The 13335-nt window shown below is 40.3% G+C and overlaps 1 protein-coding gene across 2 annotated transcripts; it reads left to right on the plus strand.

Annotated features, from left to right (window-relative positions):
* Nucleotides 1–338: 338 nt before the first annotated feature.
* On the plus strand, nt 339–12736 carry LOC120396138 (cilia- and flagella-associated protein 298-like). 2 transcript variants are annotated; one of them, XM_039521078.1, is made up of 8 exons: nt 339–486; nt 917–1100; nt 2388–2555; nt 3924–3991; nt 8046–8204; nt 8791–8922; nt 12118–12213; nt 12325–12736. In XM_039521078.1, exons 2-8 carry the CDS (start codon nt 962–964, stop codon nt 12433–12435), a joined length of 873 nt encoding a protein of 290 aa, XP_039377012.1. In that variant the 5' UTR covers nt 339–486; nt 917–961; the 3' UTR covers nt 12436–12736. The 2 variants fall into 2 exon arrangements, with proteins under 2 accessions (XP_039377012.1, XP_039377011.1); XM_039521077.1 differs by lacking the exon at nt 339–486 and adding an exon at nt 710–841 and having other exon boundaries at nt 960–1100.
* The last annotated feature ends 599 nt before the right edge of the window (nt 12737–13335 follow it).

The raw sequence follows: 13335 nt of genomic DNA on the forward strand, positions 1-13335 counted from the left end.
GCACAGCGGGGACCTAGGCTGGGGGAGCAGATCCCCCGCGTGGAGGTCGCTGTGCCAGGCCTGGGGCATCTGGGCCGGAGTATTGCGGGGGCCCCAGGGGCCTCTCCTAGGCCGGGCCTCCGCTTAGCCCCGGCGGGCGGGCCTGGTTCCAGGCCGGGACTGGCCCTTTAAGAACCGACTCTGCTCGGCCTCGCGACGCGGCCCCGCCTCTTGACCCGGTGATTCCGGGGCGGGCGCGCTCCCCCGGCGCATGCGCTGAGGTGGGGAGCCGGCCTGGCCCGGCCATTCGCGGAGGCTCCCGAGCTGCGCCCCGCCCCCCTCCCGGGTCAAAGCCCCGCCCCGCCCCCTCCTCCTTCCCGGCGGTTGGTTTCTAGGGACGCGGCGGTTGCTGCTGCTGAGAGGCGGCTCCGGCCCTTCCGGGGAGCGGCGGGTCGGACACGCGGCCGGCTCGTGCCGCTGCGGAGCGAATCCCGGGCCCCGGGCCGGGTGAGAGGCTGGGGAGGAGCCAGGCCGGGGCAACCCCCGTCCCGTGCGCCGCAAAGTGCGCGCCCCTCCCCCCACGCACCGCTATGGACCCCGGCTGCCCGCACGGGCCCCCCCACAGCGCCCCTCCCCGCGCGCACACACCGCGCGTCCTGACCTGCCACGCCCGGGGCTGTGAGCTCAGTCCTTGAGGGGCCGTTTGGAGAGCTGGGGAAAAATCTGCCTGGTCCTGGTCCTGGTCCTGCTTTGAGCAGGGGGGTGGACTAGATCCCTCCTGAGGTCCCTTCCCACCCCGACGTTCTGTGATTCCCACTCCTGGCTGCAGCTAACGGGGAAGTTGCTTGTCCCTTGTTAAAATGTTGGTAGCACACCATTGCCTGGCTCTCAGGGCTTTTGCTCTAATCTCTCTCTCTCTCTCTCTTTGATCTGACAGGAAATTGGAGCCAAGAACTCCCATCTTCTTTCTGTCTCTGCAGAAATGGTTCAGCTCCACGTGAAGCGTGGTGACGAGAGCCAATTCCTGCTGGAAACAACTTGCAGCATCTCCATGGAAGACTTAACGCAACAAGTCACCAGGATCTACAATAGCAGGCTCAAAGTGCAGCGTATTTGCTCAGGTACTAGCCAAATTCATACACCACACAAGCGACCGCTAATATTATCTCTTGTACTTATGTGGCCCCATTACCACAGTATCTGAAAGCCTCACAGCTATTAACGTGCAGTAGGCAAGTACTGCTATCCTCGTGTCACAGTTGGGGAACTGAGGCACAGATAGAATAACTAAGCTGGCGAAGGTCATACAGGAAGCCAGTGACAGAACTGGGAACAGAGTAGAGCTGAGCAAAAATTTTCATTGGCATGATTTTCAAAAAAAAAAATGTTTTGGAAAACTGAAATTTTTGGCAGGAAAATGTCAGTTTTGCTGAAAATCAAAATGAGAGGCTCTGTTTCTCTTCCCTCCCTCCCCCCCATAGCTTTGGGAGCTGGAGAAGCAGCTTCTTTGACCCCAGAGCATATGGGGAGGCCTGAACTCCCTGGCTCTCCCGAAATGAAATTTTTGTCAAAAAACCCATCCTGGACATTTTTTTGCGTTTTTGATGTTTCATCCTGATTCAAGAGCAGTTTTTTTTTTAATTAACCACAGAAAGGGACCCTTATGGTAATCGCTGATGATGTTACTTTGGCCAGGCCAGAGGAACAAGCAGCTTTCATTTATCTTTGCTATCCATGCTCCTGAATGAGTAGGGAACAGCAGCCATGTGCTGTCCTCACTTTTAGCTTCTGGATCAGTGCTTGTACCCATTTGTATGTGTTTCTCTTAGCTGGTGTAATTCTGTTGTCAGTCATAGGTTCTGTGTTGCTTTTTGGTATTTCAAAGTAGGGTTAAAACCCATTTCTTTATTTCAATGTATACTATTTTAATGCCTCGTTACTTTACAGTCATGAAAAGAGTTCTCAAAATTTCTCAGGCCTGACTTAACATAGAGACAGCATTTCAGTATAAAAATCAGGATATCATAATGCAACTACATTTTCCAGAAGCATGAAGTCTAAAGTTAGCAAAACCAAATTTCAATACTTTGGTGTGTTAGGTTCTCTTCCCACATCAGATTTTAAAAAAATATTATTAAACTGTATATCATAATAAAGTATAGTTGTGCCATTTTTCAAATTCGTTCCTTTAACTACTCAAAAAAAAAAAAGTGAAATTAAGCAAAGGAGATTTAGGAATTGTCATTAGAAAAAGGTGGTGGCAGCAAAACAGCAGGTGGCACTACTGTACATGTGCTTACAAAAGTTCCTCTTTGCAGCTCTTTAAAAGCTGAAACTCAGCCTCTTGTTCAAATAAGTGCCTTTGTAACATTGTTCTCTGCTTCTAAATTCTGACCTTGTTTTTTAAGAAATGGAGGAACTGGCAGAACATGGTGTCTTCTTGCCTCCTAATATGCAAGGACTGACGGATGAACAGATTGAAGATTTGAAATTAAAGGATGAATGGGCAGATAAATGTGTACCAAGTGGTGGAAGTGTCTTTAGAAAGGATGAAATTGGACGAAGGAATGGACATGGTAAACGCATCTTAAACATGCATATCTCTGTATGAGCATAACTAAGACATAGTTTCATGAGGAACTTAAAATTACTTGATATTTTGACTAAATGCTGTTGAATTTCATAACAATGAACCTCTAATTTAATCTCAAAACTCTTAAATGGGAGAAAAACAAGTAGATGTTAGCGTATAGTTAAAATTATACCAATTGGAATATCTGTCAGCCAGTCCATTTCCTGTAAAGTACATAATTATAAAGTTATTTATAAAGGCAGTTCAAGTAATATTGGACAGCAACTAAATCCATAGAAACTACTTGTTTGGCTGCAATCTCACAAGAAATGGGACTTGCCACATCAGGTCTTGGATTTAGACTTGACTTAATGCTGATATTAATCAAGAATAAATAACACTATACTGCTTTTCCTCATCATATATTTTAGATAACATCCACAAATAAATTGTTAAAAGAACAATAAGGTTGCAAAGTCAAGTACTCAAAAATTAGGAAATTTCAGAATTAAGGTTGCCTGTGCAGCCATTATTCAGCTCCTAGATACAGTTATTAATAACATGATCACATACTATTTTTTTCCACAGGACCCCAGCCTCATTTAGTGAATGGATAGTTATTTAAGATTTCTTTTTCTCCTCATTCATTCGATGGCCTCAGGCCTTATTTAATGAAGATTTCCCCCTCCCTTTCTTTTCTCTCCTTTTCCCACATCTACCTTAATTGAAATCAGGCAGCTTCCTCCTCGTTCTCACTGCCAATGTGCCAGCAGTGTAATCATTCAGATCACAGAAGAGAGAGTTTCCTTGTTCTCAGTTTCTGTGCCCAACACCATAATGACCTTTAACAAAAGGAAGGAGCAATGCCCCTTTTGTTTTTATTTTTATTTGTTTCTTTTTAAAAAAAAATAGAAAGTTACATTCATGTAACTACATTTAACATTAAAGGTCAAGAAATTCAAAGCTCTAGTTCCCATAAAAGTGTAGTTCAGAATTTTACACAGTATAGAATGACCAAAAATAATACATACAATATGAGCCAGAGCTAATACAGGAGAGTCAAGCTTTACATGATGTTTCAGTATAACAAGACCATTTAAAAGGCAAAGCCCTATCAAATTGACCTTCTGGGTGCGTGTCATAAATCTTACCTTCAATTGTAAAATAATGTTTTTGTTCCTTGTTTAGAGTACAGTCAAGAAACTTGATTATGAATTTGTAGAGTGAAACTAAGTAGGATGCCTTCTGGGTTTGTGATTTAGTAGTTTTTAAATTAACTTGCTTACAGTAGATATATATGGCATATTTAGGCAGATTTTTATAGCAAGAAATGTTCATGTATTGTATTAAAGAAGCATCTATTGTTTTTAAGCTCCAAATGAAAAAATGAAAGAAGTTTTAAAAAAGACAGTAGAGGAAGCTAAAGCACAAATATCTAAGGTAAGATTTTAAAGTGACACTGAATCTTTAAAAAATGTTACGGATGCTACATAGCTCTTCTGTTTTTCAAAAATAACTGATTTTTCATTTGAGTGCAAAGGACAGTAATTTCCAGTTGCAATGTGAAATAATTCGAATAGTCTGATTAAAAACTGTGGAACTCCTATTAATCATTTTCTTAATGACTTGTGGCAAGATTTTTTTCAGTGAGTTACAGGATCAGATATTAAACTCTGAGTGAATGCTGGCATCACAAATTTTGCATTAAATGATTAAACCACATTTCATTCCACCCACATGCTCTTCATTTTTTATTTGTTGTCGATGCATTCTCTGAGTGAATGCTTGTCAGGTTCTCTAGTGAAAAATTAACTACATTCAGAAATTTGTAGATTAAAATACATATTGCTCATTAATGTAGTGTGCTGTAGTTTTACATATAATTGAGTAAATATTAAAGTAATTGAAATGAGGTGGTCTGCAGTAACAGGGTATTGGACTCGACGACCCAGGGGTTCCTTCCAGTCCTATGTTATCACTTTTTCATACCATAGATGATTTAAGCCCCAATCCTTCCAAAGCTTATCCACATGCTTAAATTTAATCACGTGTAGCCACATTGAGTTCAATGGAACTAGGCATGCGCCTATGTCTTTGCAGGATTGAAGCCTAAATTATTCAATTCCACTTTAAGAATAGCTGCATATTTTATGTTGACACACTACTTGTTTATGACATAGAAGCACAAATGCAATAATGACTTTTTATTCATATACTTTTCCTTGTAAACCATGGCTCTTTGAAATTCTTCTAAAATATGTAAGCTGACTGAGAAATGTTGCAAACAATGGGGATTTATATTACTGTTTTTTAGTCCCCTTAGGTTTAAAATGAACATGCTAATTGATACTTTTTTTAGGTTGGGGGCTATTCTACATCTATAGTGGCATTAGTGCTGCATTATTTCTTCAGACCTGGGTGTCAATGAATCCTGTGGATTTTTTGGTCTCTGGTGCAAAGTTGTATCTGATAGCACCCCCTTGGTAGCCACAGGTATTGATCAGCTTACCAACTGCTGCTAGCTGCTAGAGCAGTGGTCTCCAACCTTTTTATGCCCAAGATCACTGTTTGAATCTAAGGGCAACCCAGGATCTGCCCCGCACCTTCCCCAAAGCCATACCCTGCTCACTCCATTCCCCCCTCTCTCCATCGCTCGCTCTCCCCAATCCTCACTCACTTCCACCGGCCTGGGGTAGGAGGTTGGGGTTCAGGAGGGGGCAAGGGCTGCAAGCTCTGGGAGGGAGTTTGAGTGCAGGAGGAGGCTCTGGGCTGCGGCAGAGTGTTGGGGAACAGGAGGGGGTGCAGACTCTGGGAGGGAGTTTGGGTGCAGGAGGAGGCTCTGGGCTGGGGCAGAGTGTTGGAGTGCAGGAGGTGCTGTCTCTGGGAGGGGGGTCAGGGCTGGGGGTTGGGGTGTGGCCTGCCACTGGGCAGCACTTACCTCCGCTCCGTTGGCTCCCGGTTCGGGGGCACATGGCTCCACACACTGCCCTTCTCTGCAAGCACTGCCCCCACAGCTCTCCAGGCCAATGAGAGCTGTGGGGGCAGTGCTTGCAGGCAGGAGCAGCACGCGGAGGGAGATCGTTGGCCGCTTCCAGGAGTGGCATGGGGCCGGGTAGGCAGGGACCCTACCTTAGCGGTAGCCACGCTGTGCCACCAGAGACCGCAATCGACCAGAAGAGCCTCTAGGATCAACTGGTTAGTGACCACTGTGCTGGGGAATGCTTGCAACTTGCTTACTGTATACTCTTTGCATCGTGTTCCCAGATGTCATAATGATTTCTCAGGAACCTATAGGATTTGGGGCACAGATTGGAGAGAAGATGTCTGGAGAGCCATCTGTAACCTGATTGTCTTCTATGCAATGATTTTATGAAGGCACACTATTGCACTGACTGAGGCGGAGATATAACTTGTCCTTGTCCATGGACATCGCAAAGAACCTTCCAGCTGAAATATTTGTTAGTGAGCAGTTTGATTAATCATGATTGACTCTTCACCCATCCCTCTCCATGTTTGTTCCTTCAGCTAGCTGATGTGATTTTTTTTTATTAGTAGTAGTAGTAAACTAGAACTCAGAATTGATCCCTGAGTCTATGACTAAGAGTGTCAGGAGTTCCTGAATTCCTGTCACGTTCAGTTTGGTTTCTTATTTTGATGTGTCTGGTGTTTTGGGTTTCCCGGCTGCATCACTTGACTCTGATACATCTTGGTTGTTTAAAACAGGTGATGTAACTATAATATCATCGCTGATAGGGATTTATCAGTGTTCTACTTAGCAAGGATGTTGAACATTTTGCAAACATGCAGTGCTTGTCCTCAAGAAATTGCTACTTGATTATAGATTTTTTTTTTCAATTGTTGTCCAGTCTCTTACCTCCCCATTTTCTGTGATGTGATTTGGAAAACAGTGACCATTCCATTCAAGGTTTAGGCACTACTGACATCTTACATGCATTCCAGTTTGGGTTCAGCAATCCCCTTGTACTGACCTTGCTTACACGAGCCAGGAATGATGATCTGGTTTTAGATTACTGCCATTCTGGTCACGCTGGACATCTCAGCAGCTCATATATATGAGGCCTCTTGGCAATATCATTTCTAAATATGAGGTAGATTATTAGAATAGTGCTGAGATGCAATTTTGTGTCCCTTGCTAAATTGAATCCTGCAAATTTGGTCTCTGCTCTAGAGGACAGCCTGCATGAAATTTGCAGCTAGATACTGTATTTTCATTTCCTGACCATAACTATTGCATAGCATTGCTGTGTTTCACCCTGGAGGATGCTGCATGTAAGTAGTGGGTTGAAATTGTTTATATATTGTATTTTTGTGAAGTGTTTTGGGTTGCTTTTGGATGAAAGGTGAAAACATGTTTTTTTTTTATTTGCATATACATTTATAGCTAAGTGCCTAAAAATATGGTCAATTTACTTGGGTTTGGAGATTAATTTGTTTTCAAATTATCAGTCCATAATGATGAAAATGAACACATACAGTACTTTTCTTGCCAAGTTTGGTCTTACAGATTGGGGAGCAATATATTGTACTTACCAGCTAATGACTCTAGTAACGTCCACAAGGAGGTATCATTCTTTTAGTCTCCTTTTTATAATTCTCTTTATTGGAAAACTTTGGTGAGGCAAAATTCATTAGTGAACTATAAAAGTTTCTTTCAGCTGCTTCCTGTTTCTTCTCATCTGTGCAATGATTATTCCAATCATATGTTGTATGCAGTGTTGGAGCTGCGTCAGTCCCCGGATATTAGAGAGACAAGATGAGTGAGGTAATATCTTTTACTGAACCAACTTCTGTAGGTGAGAGCTCTTCTTCAGGTCACCAACAGAAGTTGGTCCAATAAAAGATACTACCTCATCTACCTTGTCTCTCTTCCAATCATATGGCAATTAAGCGTCTATGCTGCTACAAATCTCTATATGAGCTGCACAGAGTGCTAAGCATTGCCTTAAGAGCAGATCCCATTTGTGTTTTGCTCATTCGTGTCTTTCATTTGCAGGTGCTCTTTTACCTGAAGTATCAGGTCTGTAGGACCCACTTTCTAGCCCTCACTGGACTTTTACTACTTTTTAACTTTTGTCCATGGATCACAAATAGTCAAAATAAGAGATTTCCCCCTCCAGTTTCTACAGTCATCGGCATGCTTATTGGAATGCCTGTGTTCAATAGACACCTACAGCAGAAACTTTGTTATTAAGTTGCATAGCAGGCATTTAATGGATATTTGAGATTTCATTTCTTTACCAATTAAAGCAAATAGAATAACAAGACAAAAGTTTACTGCTATGTGCAGCTGTTTTATGAATCGGGATAAAGAGAACGAAGAGTGATTTGCTCTGACATAAGTTTCTGTTTAGCCAGTTGGTTTCATTTAAATATCACACTGTTTATCATTATGAACTGACTGCAAAACAAATGCTTTCCTCCTAACTTAATTAGTTTGTTTAAATTTTAACAATGGCTCCTGTCTGTATCTCAGAAACAAGTTCAAGCTAACATATGTGTTAATATGGAGATGGTGAAAGATGCACTGGACCAGCTCCGAGGAGCTGTAATGATTGTTTATCCGATGGGATTGCCTCCACATGATCCAATTAGAATAGAGTTTGAAGATAAAGAAGACTTGTCGGGAACTCATGTATGTAGTAACATTTTTGGGTTATATACAGTGTCTGGGTTTAATTTATGCTCTCCAAAGAAAGGAAAGAGAAATTCTTCCTTTTTATATGACAGTGATTATTTGATTTCTTGTTGGTTTCTAAATATTTTTGTCTCTAATGGTTTTTAAAAGTACATGAAATGTCAATAAATTAATTAAAAATAAGATGAACAAACATATATTCAGTTAAAATGCCCCATACTAATGTGAGTTCGTGTGGTTTTGTTTGGTTGTCCATTTTAAATAGCTGGTATCTTTATAACACCACCTGTGAGAATTAAACATTTTGAGTGATAAAACTGGAGTCAGAACTGAGGAGGACAGTACTGTATTGGAGGAAGCAAGACACTACAGATGGAGATCAGAGGAAGAAAGATATAGCAGTAACCTTTTTTTAATAATGATAGAGTGTAAAACCAAGGGAATTTTAAATATTAACTGAGCTTTTTGTTGTTAATCCCAGAGGGATCATTTTATAAACTGACTATGGAAGGTTGCTGCAAGAGTCTCTGTTTATGCAAAAATTACTAGTGTCATTTTTTCTTTTAAATTATAATTGTCACAGGCTGGACTTGAGGTTATCGAAGAGTCTGAAGCACAATTGTGGTGGGCAGCAAAGGAGTTAAAAAGAACAAACAAACTTTCAGATTTTGTGGGCAAAAATGAAAAAACTAAAATCATTGTCAAGATACAGAAAGTGAGTATTACTGTCAGTCTCTACTTATGATTCAGCACTGACTTTTTTACAAAAGAGAATTTCTAATAGATTTAGAAAATGGATCTGGTTAATTTCAGCTTGGGTCTCTTAAAGTTATAAAACCAAAACTGACTTAAAGGCTTCAAATACCATAAGTCTTCTGTTTTCATTAATTCCTTTAGTCAGCAGTGAAATCCTGCCCATACTACAGAATATACTTTTGAAAGAACAACCAAAAATTGCAGATATTAAGGTTCACATTAGACTAAAAATGAAATTAAAATGTCATTTGATGGAAGTTGAGATTGTCCTCATGGATTCTCTTTCTGATACATGTGCATCCCATGTGCAATATCAGATTATTTTGGCCACCAGTGTCCGTTAGGGTTGCATCTGCACCTCGGATGCCTTGCCGCATCCCCTCACACCTGAAGTCATAAAGGGTGGAGTGTGCCCAACCATCCCTCCATTCCTTCTTACTGACTGTGGCTGCTAGACAGAACCCCTGCAGTGTCTGCTTCCGTGTGTGTGTGTGAGAAGATAAGTAATTGTTCCTCTTTTTATACCCATTAGCCCTCTCACTTTAAAAATAAAACAAAAACAAAATAACACTTTATTTGTGCTAGGGACTTCCCCAGTACCAGGATGTATCTAGGATTATGGCTGAAACAAAGCCCGGAGGGTTCAAAACTTACCTCGCCTTTGATGAGGCTTTTCTGGTCAATGACAGTCACTTAAGCTGCCTTTTTTGTCTTGGCGAGGGGCACATCATCCCTAATAGATGCTCAGTGTGTTGCTCCTTCACCAAGAGGACACACAAGGTGAGAGAGGCCTGTCTTAAACTCTTCCAGAGTACTCAGTGAGAGCATCCTTGGAAACAGAAAAAAGGGCTTGAACATTCTTCCTCAGAGAATGCTCTTCTGAGCTGTGGCTCAACTCCAACCTCGCTTCAAAGAGATCAAACCCTTCAGTGCCCAAGACTGTCAGCTAAGTCCTCCTCCACCACCCAGTCATGTGAAAGGCACAGGCAGGAACATTGTTCCCACAGTGAGCACAGGCCTAGGTCACCTTTCCCAGGGCCTAGTAAAATGAGGCAAAGATCTTTTCAGGACACTCACCGAAAAGGCAGTTTACAGCCCAGATTGGGTCCTCGGCTGTTTTTAGCAAAATCTGGTCACCAAGTACACATGGTACCCTCTGATATAGCAGTCCACAGTTCACTTGGTACCAACGTCTCAGTACTAAACTGTATTACTATTAGCACATGGGGTCCCGGTACCATGACTGAGGATCTGACCCCTGTAGTGCATATGTTTCTGGCACCAGCTTCCTTGATACTGACGTTCTTCTCAGTACCAAGTGATCTTGCAGTGACTACACAACATGAATCGCCATTGCTCTTCTCAGCCAATAGAACATGTTTTGCTTCATTGTTTAGTAGTACTGCGACAGTACTAGTCAGCTCTTCAGTTCCAGTGGTGGGGGGAACTCAAGATCACCAGATACGGTAGCTCAAGTCCCCTCCGAGAGATCTAAATGATTTTTACATATACCCAGATCCTGGTCACTGGTAGTGACATCAGCAGAGGCCCACAAAGATGATACTGCAAAACAAAGACCCCAAAAAGCTAGATTTATTTGGCAAAAAGATGCATTCATTATCAAGTCTGTAGATGTGTATCTCAAATTACCAGGAGCTTCTGTCAAAATCCGATTACCTTAATTTGGACAAGTTAACACAATTTATAGAGAAACTCCCTCAAGAACATAGGGAGGAACTGAAATTTATTGTCTTAAGGACTGTTCGTAGCTTGAACATCAGTATAGGTTGCATTAAGTGCTTAGGATCTGGCAGCACTCTCAGTAGCTGCTTCCATTGCCAGGGCTTCATGGCTCCAGTCTTCAGGACTACCAATAGAGTTCAAAAGGGAGATCCCTTATCTTCATTTGGAAGACTGTGATCTGTTCAGTGTGCATACAGCAGTCACGTTCCTGGCCCTGGGACAGTCTGCATAGTGGAGCTGCCTGCCCCACAGCTGCAGATCACTAGGAACAGCAGCACAATGAAACTGACTAGAATATCAATTTCATATATTTGGTTTTGGGAACACCATGTTTTGGTTTCCTAAATGAAATTTTCGATTCACCAAGAAATGTTGGCAATTTGGGTTTGTTCCTCACTGGAATGAAACCAGATTCCTGGTCATATTTGTGGATATTATACCTTAAGTATTCTACACATTAACATCCTGGACCAAGATTTTCAAAAATGAGTACCTAAATTTAGGAACATAAAACCATATTTAGACACTTTAGTAAGCAACCTGCCTTTTGCAAGTGCTGAGCAGTCACCTGCTGTCATTGAAATAGCCTATTTTATCATTTGTTATGTAGGCCTGTTTCTGGGATATGCAGAGAGATTTATCGATACTATTTAATTTCATACATAAATGTTACACTAGCATTTGTACCATCCTTCGTATCCATGATTAAAGATGAAATCTAAGTATACTTATGTTAAAATGTAAATTTTAATTTGCGTCTCATGGATTAAACTGTTTCAGTGTCATGAGTACAGTGTACATAGACAGACTGGTTGAACACGGATAAAACTAGTCTTTGAATTTAAAATTCAACCTATTTGGGGGGGAAAGCACATAATTTGTGATGCACATGTAGATACTAAGATTCTTATGCATATGAGGACAATAGTGAGACATCTTTAAGAATTTTAAATTGTGGAAAAATAGAATTTAAACAAGACATTTAAAAAAAGTTTTATTATTGAGGTTTTTGTAACCTTAAGAATTGCAGCCCTCATCCTGCACCATTAAAGCCAATGACAACTTTGCCATTGATGTCAGTGAGTATAGGCTAAAGCTTTCTGAAAGATTTTGTTAATTACTATTATAGACATTTCAATATTTTTAAGTTTGTAAATAAAATAGACAGAGGCCTAATTATCAAGCTCCCAACTCCCTTGACTTTAATGTAACTGATTGGGCCCAGAAGTAGAGGAATATTTCTCAGTTAAGTTAAACCTTAACGTTGATTCTTCAGTCTTATATAAATCCATGAAACTTGAGAAGACTTACTGCTCGAGGAAATATTTGTTTAGCACCTTAAGACTCTTGTGTACTATTTTTTTTGTACTGAACATACCATCATGAATACATTTTATCTATTTACTTCCAGAAAGGACAAGGTGCCCCATCACGTGAACCTGTGATAAGTAATGAAGAGCAAAAACAGATGATGCTGTATTATCACAGGAAGCAGGAGGAACTCAAGGTAACAAGTGATTCTACTGTGTTACATGACACAACAAATAGAGTGAAGCAAATATAACTAAGTCTCTTTTCAATTATTTCATAAAAGCTTCTTTGTTAATTTTATTTTCAGAAATTAGAAGAAAATGATGACGACTCCTATTTAAATTCAGAATGGGCAGACAGTCATGCTTTGAAAAGACAGTTTCATGGTGTAAAAGATATTAAGTGGGGACCGAGGTGAAGCTCTCCAAACAGACTTTTTGCCTCTTTAGAAATAAATAAATAATTGACCCACCCTTGTTATGTATATGACAAGCACATTAGTAAACCTCAGTTAGTATTTCTGACAAATGTTGTAATTTCCAGTTTCATAAGAGGTTCATTTTAAGCTTGAGTTTTTTAATGAAAACTTCACATTTCTATTAACTGTCTATAGCAGGACTCTTCTGTAGTATGACTATGTAGATTACACATTGTAAATTTTCATAATTCTATTTTTACAAATGTTTAACTGGAATAATTAAATCTTAAATTATTTTGCAGACAGCATTCATAGCTCATAAAAATAATTAGATGGTTGTGCTGGTAGCCTTAAAGTTTTCTTCGTCATTCTGAAAATCAGTTTTCATGTATACCATCTTGAATCAATGCAAATTCAGTGGTGTTAATTATTTGTTTGTATCTTAACAAGGTTAATTTTTAGCTATCAGTTTTTAAATGAATGGATTTTTGTTAGCAGTTATTTAAACAAAGTAGTTTTGTTTGAACACTGATAAAATGAAACTTTTTTTGTATGCTTCAGTTTCACTCCACATTTTCCTCTTTTTTCACTGATACTTATTTTTCTTTTAAAATGGCAAGCAAGGAACTGAGCCCAGTTAATATTATCTTGTTTTCATATATCATCATTTTCATGTATAGACTGAAGGAAATCCAATAGTAAATGGTAAGCATCACTTTGAATAGGATTGAGACAATGCAATAGTTGTCTATGTGAAGGTGAAATTTTTAAAATTATAAGTACTTAAGATTGTAAAACAAGCTCTGCTTTGGAAAATGTTACAGTGGTTATGTCAACATCACATTTTCTTTCAAACAGATACTTTTAATTTTAACGTTTATTATAAAAGTGGTCAGTTAT

The sequence above is a fragment of the Mauremys reevesii genome, linkage group 1 (assembly GCF_016161935.1).
Source record: "Mauremys reevesii isolate NIE-2019 linkage group 1, ASM1616193v1, whole genome shotgun sequence".
In the NCBI taxonomy this organism is placed as follows: Eukaryota; Metazoa; Chordata; order Testudines; family Geoemydidae; genus Mauremys; species Mauremys reevesii.